General features: G+C 37.9%; 1 protein-coding gene across 3 annotated transcripts in view; it reads right to left on the bottom strand.

The window, feature by feature from the left end:
- The window catches only part of FILIP1 (filamin A interacting protein 1), a 183,245-nt gene that overhangs the window by 109,432 nt on the left and 56,422 nt on the right, over window positions 1–17,391 (bottom strand). For all 3 annotated transcript variants that reach the window (XM_044246991.1, XM_044246988.1, XM_044246993.1), the window contains exon 2: window positions 779–1,060. In XM_044246991.1, the coding sequence (XP_044102926.1) occupies window positions 779–1,054 (276 nt within the window). In that variant the 5' untranslated portion in view covers window positions 1,055–1,060. The remainder of the gene's footprint in view (window positions 1–778; window positions 1,061–17,391) is intronic.

The raw sequence follows: 17,391 nt of genomic DNA, 5'->3' as shown, positions 1-17,391 counted from the left end.
GAATTCCAACTCCCTCTTGGATCCCTAAAAACATATGCTTAATGGGGGCCGTGGTTCGTGGGAGCTACAGAAAGGTGGTAAGAAGAGCAGTAGAAAGAGTACACCACCAAGAATCAGGAGGCCTAAGATGAGATCTGGACAAACCCTTAACCCTTTTGAGCCCCAGTTTCTTCCTTATAAAATATAAACAATAACACCCACATTTTTGTTGATATCAAATGAAATAATAGACTTGAAAATGCTTTGTGAAAATACTACATCTTCACAATACAATGCTCTGCTTATTTGTGTTCTCAGCTGAAAGTTGAGAAAAAATGAAAAAAGAGTAAGGCTGGTCTAAACAAAGCTTTCTGTATCTTTCCTTTTCTTTGTTTCTCTATCTCCCTTTCACTCTATCTTCTAGAAAAAGCAAAAGTAACCATTGATCTAAACTCTGTACTCTAATAATCATGACTTTTCTACGGCTTTCAATCTAATTTAGCCATTACTGGTTACTAAGCACAGGAGGCTGGGTTAAATTATTACCAAAATCATATCATGAAGAAATTTTCTGCTTCTAGAGAAGCTCAAAGTTGGAATCAGCATCTATTCTTTATTCTTTCACTCATTGAACAAATACTTATTTGGTATAAACTTGTGGCAGGGATTTAGAAATTAATACGAAAAACATAGCCCCTTTCCCCATGAAGTTCACAATCTGGTAAGGGAGACAGATTCATAGTCACTCATTTTATAGCTTAGGAACTAGAGACAAATAGTTGATAAAATTTGACCCTACCTGCAACTCTCCCTCCATTATACTGAGCAGCTGTATAAGGTCTTCTTTGGATAACTCCAAGGATTTCTTATTTTTTCGTTCACTTTCTCCAGATGGCTTTAGGTGACGTTTGACAGTTCCGGAGGCCATGACATCATCCTCTTTTCTATTTGATTTGTTCTTCTTTTTTGCATCTTCTGTGAGACTTCTATCATCAACATTGCTGATGATAGAGGACCTGGGGCAGGAAATATGCCCATTGGATGAATTTTCACCACTCTGGTTTCGGGATCTCATTCCCACCTACAATACATGAAAAAAAGATAAGATGTTACTACCACTGAAATTATTCATCTAACTGCTTAGAAACTTTTACCAGCTTCACAGCATCACTAATAAAGAAATACCAAAAATCAGTTCCAGTTCGTTTCCTTACAGCTTTAATGAAAGTCATTAAAATATGCAGGAAAATGCTTTGATGGTCTTCAGGAAAAAGTGAAAATGTGATTCTGATCTGATAAACACCTCAAGCCAAATGATTAAGTTCAGCACCAAAAGTACTAAGTTGTGTTGATGGTTATGTATCTTTGATATGATGGGATAAAAATGGTACTTTACCTTTGTGGCCTCTCTCCCTCAAACATTACCCAAGTCTAATCATGAGAAAAACTTCAGACAGACCCCAGTTGACAGGCAGTCTACAAAATTGCTGACCAGTAATCTTAAAGCTATCAAGGTCATCAAAAACACAGAATATCTGAAAAACCGTCAGAGCCAAGAGAAACCTAAGGACACATAACAACTAAATGCAATATGGCATCCTAGGTGGAATTCTGGAACAGGAAAAAAAAAAGGCATTATAAAGAAAAACTGAGGAAATATGAATAAAACATGGACTTTAACCAATAATAATGTATCAACATTGGTTAATAAATTATAGCAAATGTACCATACTAATGTAAGATATTAACTACAGAAGAAATTGGGTGTGCTATATACTGGAACCCTTGGTATTATGTTTGCAATAATTCTATGAATTGAAAGCTGTTGTAAAATAAAAAATTTATTTTAAAAAATGATTCTAAATTAAATCTATCAGAAAATTCAAACATCTGAGGCACCTGGGTGACTCAGTTGGCTAAGTATCTGACTTGGTTTTGGCTTAGGTCATGATCTCAGGGTCATGAGGTTGAGCCCCATGTTGGGCTCCATGCTCAATGCAGAGTCAACTTTGAGATTCTCTCCCTCTCCTTTTCTCCTCACTTGTGCATTCTCTCTCCCTAAAATAAATAAATAAAACATTAAAAAACAGAAAATAAAAGAAAATTCAAACATCAAACACTGCCAGGAACAAGTTGGAAGTCACAACGTAGAGAAAAACCCACATAGGGTGGAGGGGGCTTCAAATTGAGAGAGGAATAGGCAAACTCAAAAGGAAGAGGGTGTTGTTATTTTTAGTAATGTGGGATTTTGTTTTTCCATAACCTCTTTTTCAAAATCGGGACAAGGGGGGTTGTTTTGTTTTTTTGTTTTGTTTTGTTTTGTTTCCAATTTATTTATTTTCAGAAAAACAGTATTCATTATTTTTTCACCACACCCAGTGCTCCATGCAAGCTGTGCTCTCTATAATACCCACCACCTGGTACCCCAACCTCCCACCCCCCCACCACAGCAAACCCCTCAGATTGTTTTTCAGAGTCCATAGTCTCTCATGGTTCATCTCCCCTTCCAATTTACCCAAAAGCACATACCCTCCCCAATGTCCATAACCCTACCCCCCTTCTCCCAACCCCCCTCCCCCCATTGTTTTGTTTTAGGTCAGTCATTTACAGTAATAAAAATAAGAGCATAAAGAATTGGGGAAAACAGATGAATTTCAAAATCAAAAATTTTTTAAATATCTTGAGGTAAAATAAAGAAAAAGACAAAGCAGTGGGTAACTTGTCCCATGTGGAGTACATTTTGGTCTTTCCATCATGAATGCTTTATAGATTCTCTGTCAGTCTCTCAGCAGAAGAACTTGACCAACAGGTATGTTACTAACAAACAAACTGAACTCAAAGCCTAGGACTCAAAGTGTAAGAAAGAGAGCTCTAATATCCTGGGGGCTGTACTACAAAATTTGCCTTAACTCTTAAATATAGTAGCTTAGCACATGGGCTTATTTAAAACTCACAGTATAAATAGTCCTTCCTCTGAACAGCTAAGCAGCAAGATTTTCATTACTCATTCCAGATAAAATGCAGAGACTTGTTTTCTGAAAGTAAATTTCCTTTATGAACTCAACCATACTTAAGAAACCAAGGAAAGCTTTTCAAAACACTAGGTTTATAATAGAAAAATAAATACAGTGGGATGTTTCCTTTCAGATAGTGCGTATTCAATTCTTCCAACAAATCTTTAAATCTACATTCATGCTCCTTTTTTGAACTGAACTCTTATAACCCAAAGGACCCTTTTGTCAGTGTGTGAACTTTCTTCAGCACCCTAATTTTGAACAATATAAAGTGAAGAAGTGGTCCTTAAGACTGGCAACCTATTTTCTGGTTTGCATAGAGATTAGTTCTTGAAATTTTAGAGCATCTTTTGTGCTTCCTTGGTGAAGAAAGAATAAATGTGTCTTTGTAACAGAAGTCAGAGCACTTCAGAACAGATCTACTTTAGTTTATCACAGTTTATTTGTGGGCAGAGAGGGCTGACTTAAGACCCCAGTCCAAAAAAAAAAAAGTGAATAGAAAGTTTTGAAGGGGAGTAAAATATACCTTTTTGGCATATTGATTATTTAAGAAATAGTAGACAGAGGTGAAGTTCTGAAAACTGAGTAGAAATTTCCCTTTGGTATGAAACATTAAATTTATATGGGAAATCTCCATTTGTAAGGGTGTCTCCCTCTCTGTACCAGGAAGAAAAGAATGACTAAATTTCTGGAAACTCTTCTCAGCACAGAGAAGGTAAGGATTTAAGTCTTAAATCTGCACAACACTTTACTCTTACTTACTGTGCTTTTCTTGGTAACCTCCCCCAAATGACTCCCTATCTCCTACATCTTCTTTTGTCTTTAACTGAAGATGATATTAAGGTGATGGCTTGAGCCATTTCTGAGAATTCCTCTCTCATGCATAGAGGAGGTATACATGTTATTAAACTCTGTTTTTCTCCTGTTAATTTGTCTTTTTGTTACAGGTGTGTCTCAGCCAAGAACCTAGAAAGGTAGAAGAAAAACTTTTTCCTCCCCAATACAATTTCAAATATAACTCTTGAGTTTTACACATCATAAGTAAGACACATGGGCTTCCCAAACTGAATTGTGACTCCCTACAACTCCATGCCTTTTTATCCGAAATAATTTTCTCTATAAGATCTTAAGGCTCGGGACGCCTGGGTGGCTCAGTTGGTTGGACGACTGCCTTCGGCTCAGGGCGTGATTCTGGAGTCCCGGGATCGAGTCCCACATCAGGCTCCCAGCTCCATGGGGAGTCTGCTTCGCTCTCTGATCTTCTCCTCGCTCATGCTCTCTCTCACTGTCTCTCTCTCTCAAATAAAATAAATAAAAAATCTTATAAAAAAAAAAAAAAGATCTTAAGGCTCTTTGGGATGGTGCATCAAATACTGGTTTGACAACTTCAATTTAGACCATGCATTAATAAAAATTCCAGACAATAGTAAGGTGATAATGTTTTAAATTTAGTCAGATACAATGTTTCTTCCTTAATCAAATACAATGTTTGTATTTGAATGTAGCATGTGTTTGTGTCATATTTCCCTGGACTTCTTTTATCTTTTATAGGATCTACAGCATTTGGGTATTCCTACATTAGGAAAATGCCTAACTAGCTATGTTACATGCATTTACTCAACTGTATTTACAAACATACAGAAAGTGACATTTACTTAGTGCAACTCTTTTTATAGTTAGTACTTTCTAAAACATTCAGTCTGATGATTTTTTTTTAAAGATTTTTATTTATTTATTTATTTGATAGACAGAGAGAGATCACAAGTAGGCAGAAGGCAGGCAGAGAGAGAGGGGGAAGCAGGCTCCCCGCTGAGCAGAGAGCCTGACGTGGGGCTCGATCCCAGGACCCTGAGATCATGACCTGAGCTGAAGGCAGAGGCTTAAACCACTGAGCAATCCAGGCGCCCTTAGTCTGATGATTTTTAGGTAAATTTTATTGTAGTATTAATAGCTTTTATGGAATTAATGGAATTATATTAGTTATTAGTAGTGATTATAGAATTAACTGATTACAGAATTAGTCACTTTCACAGAAAAAGCATATTTTAGAATCATCTAATTATTTTATGTCACTAATCAGCTCAAAAGCTTGAGTTCCCTATTTTCTTCCATGTTATTTCACTTTGACTGATAAAAACATCTCATGTGCTAGACCGTGATGTTAATTCTGTTTTAGCAAATATTTTTCCTCTGTGACACTGAAATTTCACATTAATTACTTTTCCTTTGACATGTGTGCATTGTTTTTAGTACTTTCTTGGTGATCTAAATAGGGTCTACCAGCTTTATCTCCACAACAAAGTCAGCAATCAGCTCCTTTTCTATCTTGGCAATGTAAAAGTACTCAGAGATCACAAACTACCCAAGAAATGTTTTTGGAAGGAAGTAGACACCTGAAAGTGAAAGATACTTCTCAATAGTGTAATCAAGTGTGTCATCAGTAATGCTCACATTATTTATTTGTTTGTTTGTTTACTTATAAAATTTTTTGTTTGTTTGTTTGTTTTAGTAATCTCTGCACCCAACGTGGAACTCAAATTTTCAACCCCAAGATCAAGAGTTACATGCTCCTGCAACTGCCATCTGGGCACTCCAATAATGTCCACTTTACATTACTTTATTTTGAAGGAGGAAAATATCAAGACAATAATGACTTTAATGACATTAATGGCATCACATTTAATGACAACCATATTTCCTTATTCTAATAGCTCTCTCAAGAGTTTCTTTTTTTCTTAATTTTTTATTTAAATTCAATTTAATTAACATACATTATTAGTTTCAGAAGTACAACTTAGTGATCCATCAGTTGTATACAACATCCAGTGCTCACTCCATTAAGTGACCTTCTTAATGCCCATTACCCAATTACTCCATCCCTCCACCCACTTCCCCTCCAGAAATCCTCAGTTTGTTTCCTGTACTTAAGAGTCTCTTATGTTTTGCCTCCCTCTCTGATTTCATGTTATTTTATTTTTTCTGCCCCTCTCCTACGTTCACCTATTTTGTTTCTTAAATTCTACATATGAATAAATTCATACGGTATTTGTCTTTCTCTGACTGACTTATTTCGCTTAGCATAATACCTGTTAATTCCACCCATGTCATTGCAAATGTGAGATTTAATCCTTTTTGATGGCTGAGTAATACTCCATTGTATATCTATACCACATCTTCTTTATCCATTAATCTGCCGATGGGCATCGGGGCTCTTTCCATAGTTTGGCTATTGTGGACATTGTTGTTATAAACATTAGGGTGCATGTGCCCCTTTGAATCACTATGTTTGTATCCTTTGGATTAAATAACCTAGTAGTATAATTGTTGGGTCATAGAATAGTTCTATTTTTAACTTTCTGAGGACCCTCCATACTGTTTTCCAGAGTGGCTGCATCACATACTGTGTCTTAAATGTTACACAGTGTGCTAAGCATTTTACATATAGTATCTCATTTAAATTAATATTCACATTAACCCTATGAAGTAGGTGCTATTATTCTCAATTTTACAGATATGGCCTAGGAGGTTGAAAGACATTAAATATCTTTTTTCCTGGATCACACAACGACTCCTAGTGAATAGAAGAGCTAGGATTTGAACCCAGGTCTCATTCCAAATACCTACTCACGATATGGCTTTCCTCTAGGTTCTTAAACACATGCAAATTGGAAGGGGTAGGGGAATATTCTATAAATCAGATGATTCAGAAAAGTTTACAAATGCTTACTTAAAGTAATGTTTTTCACTTCATACTACAGAATTGGAGAAATCCATTCATCTTCTTCCATAGACACTCATGCAAAACTCACACAGCAATTAAAATTAGGTTGCTAAGCAAAATCCTTTTGCCAAAATCATTAACCTGCTGCAGAACTTGTAAAATGATGAATCATTTTTAAATCATCCCAAGAAGCAACATGGCTAAACATTAAGGATACAGGTTATGAAAACAGGATGTGAAGTCTGAACAGGGACCATCTGTGTTAAAAGTCCCGGAGTTGAACAATAGTACACATTTAATCAGAGTTGGCCAAATCCCGTCCATTGTGTTTACAGGAGTATCAGGCAGGTAACAAAAAAGGCATCTGGTACTCTGTAGGCTCTTAATAGTTGATTACATGGCTGCAGTGTTGGGAGATGTAGATAACAAAATTTCTGAAAGATGCCAAAAATACCCTTGCTCTACCCCAGCATATAACCTTTGAAGAAAGTTCTTTTCAAGAAAAAGACAAATTGAAAATTCAATCAGATTTTTAATCATCCCACCCTTTTTTTTTTTGAATTGCTGTTATTTGGGGCACAAATTCCTCTTTTTAATAAGTAAATAATCCTAACATAGTTCAAGAAATAAGCTTACTTTTCCGTTCATTGTAATTAGTCAGCAATAGTTTGCATGGAATTTGCTGACTAGGGTGTGAAGAAAAGAAATATGAAATGTTATTCCAAACCTCCCTCTTTTATCTATGGCCATCCCTCCTCTTCGGGCCCTCCCTCACTTCCCCCCCCACACACCGCATATATTGGGCAATCACCAGAGCATACCATCAGATGAATAAAATTCTAGGAATCAGAAAATGTTTATAAAGACTTTGAGCCATTTACGCTGAACGAACAAGTATTTCTAGAGCATTTGAACGAGGAAAAGGAAAAGGACAAGGAAAAAATTCTACAGCAATGAAATACTCATTCTAGTGCCCACCTTCATTAGCTCCTTGCAAATCTTAATTCTGAATTTCCCCCTTCTCTTTTCTCACTCTTAACTCTCGCCTCCTTTCAGATTTATCTTCTCATGTTCAATATTGGCCACAAGACTCCCCATCCCTACTACCAACAGAAACATTTTCTGCATAAATTAGGTTTTGGAATATTTCCTATGTTTCTCAAGTATCCAGCCTCTGCTTCTGGTTTCATTTCATCTATATACTTTTCCAAGAACCTACCTAGGGCATGGGGTGAGATGTCACAATAGTTTTATTTATATAATTTCTCTTTTTAAATGATTTATAGAATTATAAGGAAAAATTATAGTACATAGTAAAAAGGAAAGCACATGATTACAGAAAAGCCTTCTTTTTATAGTGTGGTCTGGCAGACGGTCTGCTGCAAGTGAGGCTTCCAGATTATTAGCATGGAACTGTCCTGGTTCTTTCAGTTGGACTTAAATGACAATACCCAAAGCACCCAAAACTAAAGACAAAAGAAAACATCTGTTCTAGTTTTATGTGAATTTCAGAATGTAAAAGAATCAAATAGTTTATTCTTTATCGATGTCAGATTATTCCCTCTGCATATCTTATTTACTTGGTGAAGTCTAATTATAAAGACCCCAACTCATACAATGTTCAAACATTTCTCACGGGATTATCATTTCATTTCATTCTAAAGGCTGTTCATAAGTGTTCCTAGGTTTACTCTTAAATTTTCTTTACAATTTTCTTTCACTTTCTTCATACTATTTATGAAACAAGCCATGTTAAGTGATTTTTCACTGTTTATTATCCACATTCATAAAATCTTCAAAATAATTTTCTACTAGGACAGATCTATCCAGACCAACTGAAAATTCTTCTAAATAATTTCACAAAATGTTAGAATTCAAGAAAGGGGATTCTCTTGGAGTCATTGCAGAGATGTTGCAATCAAAAGTTTAAGAAAAGTATTATAACTGTGGCAAAATAGAAAAATATTATTCTACCCTAGCCTAAAACCAGAGTGAAATGTTTTATAAAGTTCTGCTCTGTGTTTTTCAAGGAAGATAAAAGCAGATCTGGAAAAAGTTTCTAGAAAAAAAATAATGAAAGAATAGATCAGGGAACTACCATTAAATAAGAAGTCTTTTAAAATAGGATACCTGAAAAAATAATTTTAAAAAATGGGATACCTGAGCCTAAATGAATGTACAATTTGAAGATTTTAAAATTTTGACTGTAACATAGGGTTACCTCTCATAGCAACTGTCAGTTTATCTCTTTATACGCACTTCTAGCATTTATAACAGGGTTTTGGGGTTTGTTATTGTTCTTTTTACTTCTTTCATAGAAATAAGGTCACTGTCAATTGTATAAAAGAAAAATGTTCAACTATCTAGAAATATACTGTTTTATAAAGAAACAATGACATAATGACATGACATTTTTTTCTGGCATTTTCAACTTTAATGACTCATTTTTAAACCTCACATACATTTTAAATATTTTTATATTTATAATACTTTATTATTGTAATTCTGATGTCACTATTCTACCAGACACGTATATAATATATAGTCATTGATTACAAAGGAAGAGTGATGCCCAAAATTTAAGTGATTAAGACAACTCTTTAGCTTTCTGGTTAATTTTACTTATATCCTTTCTACCTGGGCACTGCAGTTCTTTCAGACATTCTAGCAGTACCTGGCCTCTAAAAAATGTTACCATTTAGTTTAATCAAAATTGCTTAACCTTGGTTTTATCATGTGACAAAGAGAACATCTGAGGAAAATTACCAGATTCCTGCTTAGTTGGACCCAGAATTCCTTTTTGTACCTCACCACTCCTGAAAAGGTCCAGACCCAGAATTGTAGAAGAATCAGTCATTTCCCTTCCCCTAATAAACACTTATTTGTAACCAGAACAACAAATACCTTGGACTCTAACTCAGCAGTCTATATTTGATGAATTATTCTTAGATATTACCTCTATTCACAGTAATAATAGCTGACATTTACTAAAGAGCTCATTGTGCTCTTGACATTGGGGTAAGCATCATTTCATGAAATCCTGATACCAATCCATAAAACAAGGACTACAATTCTTCCTCTTATAAAGATAAGGAAATGAGGTTTAGAGAGATTTAGACATTTGCCCAAAATAATGTGGCCAGTGCCTGGGAAAGCCTGAGCTAGAATGTAAGCCTGTTGGGTTTCTCCATGTGCAAGGAGAAATCGGAATGGGAGATTTCCCCACCATATCAGAACTATTGCAACACAAATGAACCACAGTGACCCTTTTATGGGACCGAAATAAGTTCAGTTTTAGGAGATAGCATCCACCAAAGAGCCTCCAATGATAGTAATTAATTTAGAATCCTACTGTTCCAGCAGGTAGTTTTCTCTAATTTCTGCTTGTGTGAAACCTTCTTCTAAGACCACACTCTCTACCCCTACCTTTCCCCTTACGTTGCCTTTCTACTTCTCTGTGTTTGAGGTTTTCAACAAAGCTGAAGAGGAACACTGCAAGGGGTTGCAGTGTTAACTTCTAATTTTTTAAGATTTTATTTATTCATTTGACAGACAGAGATCACAGTAGGCAGAGAGGCAGGCAGAGAGAGAGAGAAAGGGAAGCAGGCTCCCTTCTGAGCAGAGAGCCCCACACGGGGCTCGATCCAAGGGCCCTGAGATCATGACCTGAGCCAACGGCAGAGGCTTTAACCCACTGAGCCTCCCAGGCGCCAATGTTGACTTCTAATTTTTTAGAATTGAAAAAGTAACTAAGACTCCAGAAACATGACAATTTTTTTATGACCAGATATGAATTGAAAAGACTTTTAAAATCAGGCAAATTAAGAAAAATTCCAGTTCACTCAGTAGCTGATTGCTTTATTAAGCTAATTCTATGTATTTTCTGTTAGAAAATGTCTTTCTGTAGCAAATATTCTTAAATAATTTTGTTGCATTTTCAAGAAACGCAAAGGCAGATCACAACTGCTAGTTAGTGTCAACAATGTGGGTTAATGAGAAGAAAGACACACTATGGTTTGGATATCCTTGCTTCATGCTACCAAGGGAGAAGATGAACTACGTGGATCACTCCATCTGTGTGGCGCCAATGACTTCATGTGTTCTAAGTGCCTACAGATACATCAATTGTATTCAGTTGTCCTTTAAATGTCTTTTCTTTTCAATCTCTAAACCATTTCTTAACATAAAAGAGCAACTTAAAGTCAGTTATAATAAGAGAGTCATGGGTTATATCTGTTTTTAACTCTTCCTGACTTCTGTCTTTTCTAATTAACCCTGAACACCTCTTATCCTGGGTTAGATCAGAGCATAGGAAGCCTAAATTGAAAGCAGAGCACATACACTTTATACACCAAGCAAGGAAAAATGCAAAAATTCTATGAATGCAAGAGAAGCTTTGTAATTGTCGTAGATGTCTATCCAATGTTTAAAGACTTTTATCAGTCTGATACTGTATGAAGAGGCTGTGTTCTATACCAATCAATCAATCTTCATGAATTTAGCTGCTATGTGAATGCAAAGCATGGCAAAAAGAGCAAGTAGAGGGGCACGTAGGTTGCTCGGTGGGTTGAGCCTCTGCCTTCTGCTCGGGTCATGATCTCAGGTCCTGGGATCGAGCCCCGCATTGGGCTCCCTGCTCAGCAGAGAGCCTGCTTCCCCCTCTCTCTCTGCCTGCCTCTCTGTCTACTTGTGATCTCTCTCTGTCAAATAAATAAATAAATATCTTTAAAAAAAATAAGAGTAAGTATAACTTTGTGATTAGTTAATTAAGATGCATCAGGAATTTAATTTATCTAAAATGTCATGCTACCATAATACATGCTACCATACATGCTACCAATACATGCTACCATAACACTGTTTCAAACAGTGTGTGGGCAGGAAGTACATAAGAAAATTCCTTTTGGAATGTTTTTTTCAAACACATAATGGCCCCAAACCACTTTTTTTTCTCCACTGTCCAACCACGCTACCTCAGCATACCCCCAACCCTACAATGGACCTAAGGTGTCCCATGACCGCATACATCTTTAGCATTAATTTTCTTAACATGCTAAAACCTCCTGGAGATGTTTGCCATTAACTCTAAGTCCTCAAGAAAGCCATGCCCCCACTGTTAACCCCACATTCATTTAGTCTGTAACCCTGGACAAGTTATTTAACCTCTCCAACTGGTAGCTTTCCCATCTGTACAATGAGGATAATAACACCTGTTCCACCCACCCTGTATATGTATGGGAAAATACTTACTAGCAACAGTAAGGCAGGAAGCATTCATCTGTGGCTAATTAACTACTGAGGTCATCAAACACCTCTCAACACCCCCATAGAGATACCACCAGAGACAGACACTTTGCTTTCAACTGTGATCGTCTAGCACAGGAGTCAACAACTCTTACTGTAAAGAAGTCAATGCTAAATATTTGAGGTTCTGCAGGTCATGTGGTCTCTGCTGCATGTATTCAATTCAGCTGCAGCCACAGATAATGTCAACAGATGGGTGTGGCCAGATTTGACCCCCCCCCCCCGCCCCTAGTTTGCCAACCCTGTTTTAGACTGTGTAACAATTATAATTATTTGGTGCATTTAAAATGGGAGAAACAGAAATGGTTTCTGCCACTCCCCACTCCCTCTCCCAGTTTATAGTAATGAGAAAAATGGCTAAAAATAAGAGAGAAGAAAAAATAAGAGAAAAGATCATGTAGAGCTATGTCATCTGCCCACCTATCCTCTTGTTCTCTTCCAGGGAATTCGAAGGAGGGCATGAATATAAACATGTTCCTTCACAACCTTTGAGAAATCTACGGTGGAAGAACCTGACGTGATACAATTTGAGAATAGGATTCCCACTAGCATTAGTCATGCCATGGGATCTTCAGGCAGCTGATAGAGAATTAGCAGCACGTGTCTGCAAAGAGGGTAATGGAGACTGCTGCCTGCTACGTATAACATACCCAAGGGCCTGAGTGCCCAGCAAGGGTGGAAGGAATCTTGGAGAGACAGCTGGCAGGCTACTAGAAGAGTTACCAAGGCAGAGGGCTTCAAAGCACACCACGCGAAGAGGGGATGTGGGGAAGAGCAGCTACACTTCAGGAAATCTGCAGCACCTGTGAGAATAGGGGAGGCTTTCTAAGACAGCAGGGGAGACAGGGCACTTCCCCAGTGGCCACTGCTTTCACCAGGCTGGGAGATGACAAGAGGACATAGAGGTAAAATGGCTCTATAGGCATGTGACCCATACACTTGCAGAGAGCCCTGTCCTGCAGCTCTGCTGTTGCTATCTTGAAACCCTTCATTATTTTTTCAACTAGAGGCTCCACACTTTCCTTATGTACTGGGACCCCTAAATTATGTGGCCAGTCCTGACCACAGCAGGGCCGTCCATATGAACCAGATACTGGAGTTGCTCCCACCCCGTTACTTGCACTAAGCTGGTCATGTTAGCAAACTTCCCTACCTGCCCCCCACAGATGAAGCACTGTGTTTGTGTGATACCCCCAAAATATGGAGGAAAAGAGCTTGAGAGGAGGGAAAGACGGAAGTGGAATTCTGGTGTGTTCTAGGACTAAGCTATGTATATTGATTTAACTGAAAAAAGGAAAAGAAAAAAAAAATCACCGGATAAAACTGAATTTACCCAGAAGTATCCAGGTTAAGTTCTCCACCTTAGTCAAGTATTGGAGGGAAGAAGTCTAAGAGAGGTAACTAAAGAATAAAGTTGAATTCAGTCACAAAGAAAAAAAGCATTAGAATTAGGTCCCTGGGTTTTATGGGGTATCTTAACTATGAAACATAACACTGTGTACAGTGTATAAATCATAAATGCTATAGGACCTTCAGGAAATATATGTAAATGAGTTCTCCTTTAAATCACATCACCAGTACTCTTGCTTTAGCTTTGAAAAAGAAAAGCAAGAAAAAGGACTCATGTGGGGACTGGAGGCAACCAGAGCTCAGGGATTTTCCAACAATGAAATTTTTGTGTAGACCCTCTGAAAGGAGATTTAGGAGAAGCTTTTGGAAAGAGGGAATGATACAGGGGTTCTCTGCCCCAACGCTATCCATTGTCACTCTCTGTCCCCTCCTTTTAGGCATCTTTCCTGTCTCCCCATCTGTGTTCCTCACCTATGTCTTTCCCTGAAATTATAAAAATAAGATCCCAGTGTTCTCATTCTGGTGCACAAAGGACCTTCCCAACCCAGATTTGCCTTAAGTGTGTCCCCAGCCCAAACATAACCTCTCACCCATCTGTTGAACTATCACTCTTCCAGAATCTCAGGGTGCAGTTAAGAAATCAACCTCCTTAAAAGTAAATTACATAGGGGGCGCCTGGGTGGCTCAGCGGGTTAAGCTGCTGCCTTCGGCTCAGGTCATGATCTCGGGGTCCTGGGATCGAGTCCCGCATCGGGCTCTCTGCTCAGCAGGGAGCCTGCTTCCCTCTCTCTCTGCCTGCCTCTCCATCTACTTGTGATTTCTCTCTGTCAAATAAATACATAAAATCTTTAAAAAAAAAAAAAAAGTAAATTACATAGTAATGTCACTACCCTGACTCTATATTCCTCAGTCTTTATGAACCCTAGTGAATCTTTGATTGAAATTAAAACAGAAGTAGCCATTTTTAAGAGGCTAAAAGTAGGGCAAAGACAGTATTTCTTTAAATCATACCATGAGGGGCACCTGGGTGGCTCAGTAGGTTAATTGTCTGCCTTAGGCTCAGGTCATGATCCCAGGGTCCTGGGATGGAGCCCCACATCAGGTTCTTTGCTCAGGGTGGGGTCTGCTTCTCTCTCTCTCTCTCTCTCTCTCTCTCTCTCTCACTCCCCCTGCTTCTGTTCTCTCTCACTCTCTCTCAAATAAATAAAATCCTTCCAAAATCAATCAATCAATCAATCAATCAATCATACCACTAGGCTGTTCAATGTAAAATAAGCCATGGCTGAGGGAGACCAAGAAGACATCTTGGAGCATATTTTTTCTTCCTCTTCCCCTCTGAACATGCTTAATGTCCAAGTCCCTTTTCCTCCATTACTAAGTACCAATGTCTTAGTCCAATATCCCTTTTCTGGAGAGCCAAGCTGAGCCCAGAGTTCGCAAACCAGTTAAATTTTGGCTCCTAAAGACTGGGTTGGGGTTGAGGAAGCCAGAAGACCGAGATTATCAGCCTGCCAGAGCTTTAGAAGCAACTACAGGTAGAGAAGCTACCTCTGAAAGCCCAGGGCAGTGTTTCCCAAACTTCAGAGTGCTTCAGAATCACCCAGAGCACTTATTAACATGCAGATTGTGGATTCCCACCACCAGATTTCCAAATCTATGGGTCTAGGGTGGGGCCCGAGAGTTTGCATTTCTAACAAGTTCCCAGGGAATGAGAATGCTCTTAGTCCCAGACTTTACATTGAGAACCAACCTTCTAGGACAAGGTAAGAGTCCAGAAAATGGCAAAGAGGCCTCAAGATATCTACCTATTTCACCTAGAAATTCTCTACTCTTCCCATAACTAAACTAGAAATACTTGACCTGACTGGAAAAAATATATATTATTTGTAACTATATACATTACTGATTACATGCCTAATTACCATTACTGATTACATGCCTAATTACCATCCTCCAACAGGGTCCCTGTTTGAGAGTTTAGATTTGTAGGCTAAAAAGTGATGTCCTATAGGCCAAAAACTCGTTGCAGATATGGGGTAAAAGGAACAGTTAATTAGACATTTTTTTTTACTATGTATTATTTATTTGTAAATTTTCATTTCTTTTTTTAAAGTTTTTCTATAAATTCCAGTTAGCTAACATATACAGTGTAGTATTAGTTTCACAGGTACTATACAGTGATTCAACACTTCCATACAACACCTGGTACTCATCCTGACAAGTGCTCCTTTATCCCCTTCACCAGTGTCCCTCATCCACCTGCCCGCCTCTCCTCTGGTAACCATCAGTTTGTTCCCTATAGTTAAGAGTCTGTTTCTTTCTCTTTTCCCCCTTTTACCTCTTTCTCTCTCTCTCTCTTTTTCCCTTTGCTCATTTGTTTTGTTTCTTAAATTCCACATGTGAGTGGAAACGTGCAGTATTTGCCTTTCCCTGTTTTCACTTAGCGTAATACTCTCTAGCTCCATCCACATCACTGATCTGCACCCCAGTGTTGACTGCAGCATTATTTACCATCGCCAAACTCCAGAGAGAGCCCAAGTGTCCACTGACTGATGGAGGGATAAAGAAGATGTAGTGTGTGTGTGTGTGTGTGTGTGTGTGCGTGTGTGTGTATATATATTCTTCGTGATATATATAATGGAATATTACTCCTATCAAGAAGAATTAGACTTTTTTCAGAATATTTCACAAAATAATCTAGATACAGAGATTTTATTGAAAAAAAATCAGAATATCTGGCACAACTGAGCCCATTTTCTCACGTAGTTACATTTAGTTGGAGCTGAATCATGGCTGACTCATTCAGATGAAGGACTTACTAGCTCACCACCAGTCCTTACCACTCTCTACTACCTCTTGAACATTGAGACCCAATTGCCATGTATTTATTACTACATTTGCACTGTGTTTTTCTTCTAGTAGAGAAATTCTTCTCTGTAACTAAGGATAAAAACAAAAGCTACATCAAGAAAGTTTCCTGTTTTAAAAAAAAAAGGAGAGAATATTAAATAATAATTATTCCTATGGGCTTAATATGCAAACTCTCTGCCAGTTTTATTTGTTTATTATCTGCCTATCTTCTGAAACCATTTGAGTTTGAGTCCAGTCTGAACAAGCCTGGATGGCAGGGAGAAATGCATGTGGGAGGGAGCAGAGGCAAGGGACAGACTGTGTGCAGGATGGTCAAAGAAACCTCCTGCAAAGAAATTGTTCAAAAGGAAGAAGCTGTGGTCTATCATAAGTTTGATCCAAGGACAATGTCACTTTTCAATGGGAGAGGAAATAGTGTGCATAGCAGGGAATATGCTCCGGGGGGGGGGAAGCGGGGTGCCTCCACAGACAGGTAGTCAAAGCTAAGGCAGACAGGGAGCTACAATAAAGGCATAAATGGGAAAGAGAGGTGCACCAGCGAAGGCTCTGTAAGGAGCTGGGTCCTGGCTTTGAGAAGTGGTCATGCAGGAAGCATGGAGAGAATTGGGGGAACTTCTGCATGGTCACTATTGGAACCAGTGGAAGAAGCAGAGGCACCAATAGATCTTCAAGCCAGTTCAGGTGCAGGAAGGCATTTGGAGGGCCAGTAGACACCTTCTGGGACCACCTCTTAAATTAACTTGCGGAAGGTGGAGAGAAGCTTCTATATTAATTTAGGAAGGAACTAAGACAAGAAAATATCTCACTGATCTCTTACTACTAAATCCTTGGTTTTCTCAGCTTGAGAACTATGGGTTATAGTTCATTCTACAAACTTTTTTGTGCACCACTATACCAAACAACAAGCACCTAAGAACGATTCTGGGTGCAAGGACACAGAAAAATACAAAACAAATTCCTTCTCTCAAGAATGTCATTGTTCAAGATATTACTCTGTAAATTTTTTTGTCAGCTTAATGCATTATTTGAAAATACAATCAGTTATCCTAAACATTTCTATATTTACTTATGAAGTATAAGTGTTATGCTAATCTTTTAATGTATTAGGCATATTATATCCAAAATAGATATAACTAACTAAATATTAATAAA

Source organism: Neovison vison, chromosome 1 (assembly GCF_020171115.1).
Source record: "Neovison vison isolate M4711 chromosome 1, ASM_NN_V1, whole genome shotgun sequence".
Taxonomy (NCBI): Eukaryota; Metazoa; Chordata; class Mammalia; order Carnivora; family Mustelidae; genus Neogale; species Neogale vison.
This window is presented reverse-complemented; position numbering and strand designations above follow the sequence as displayed.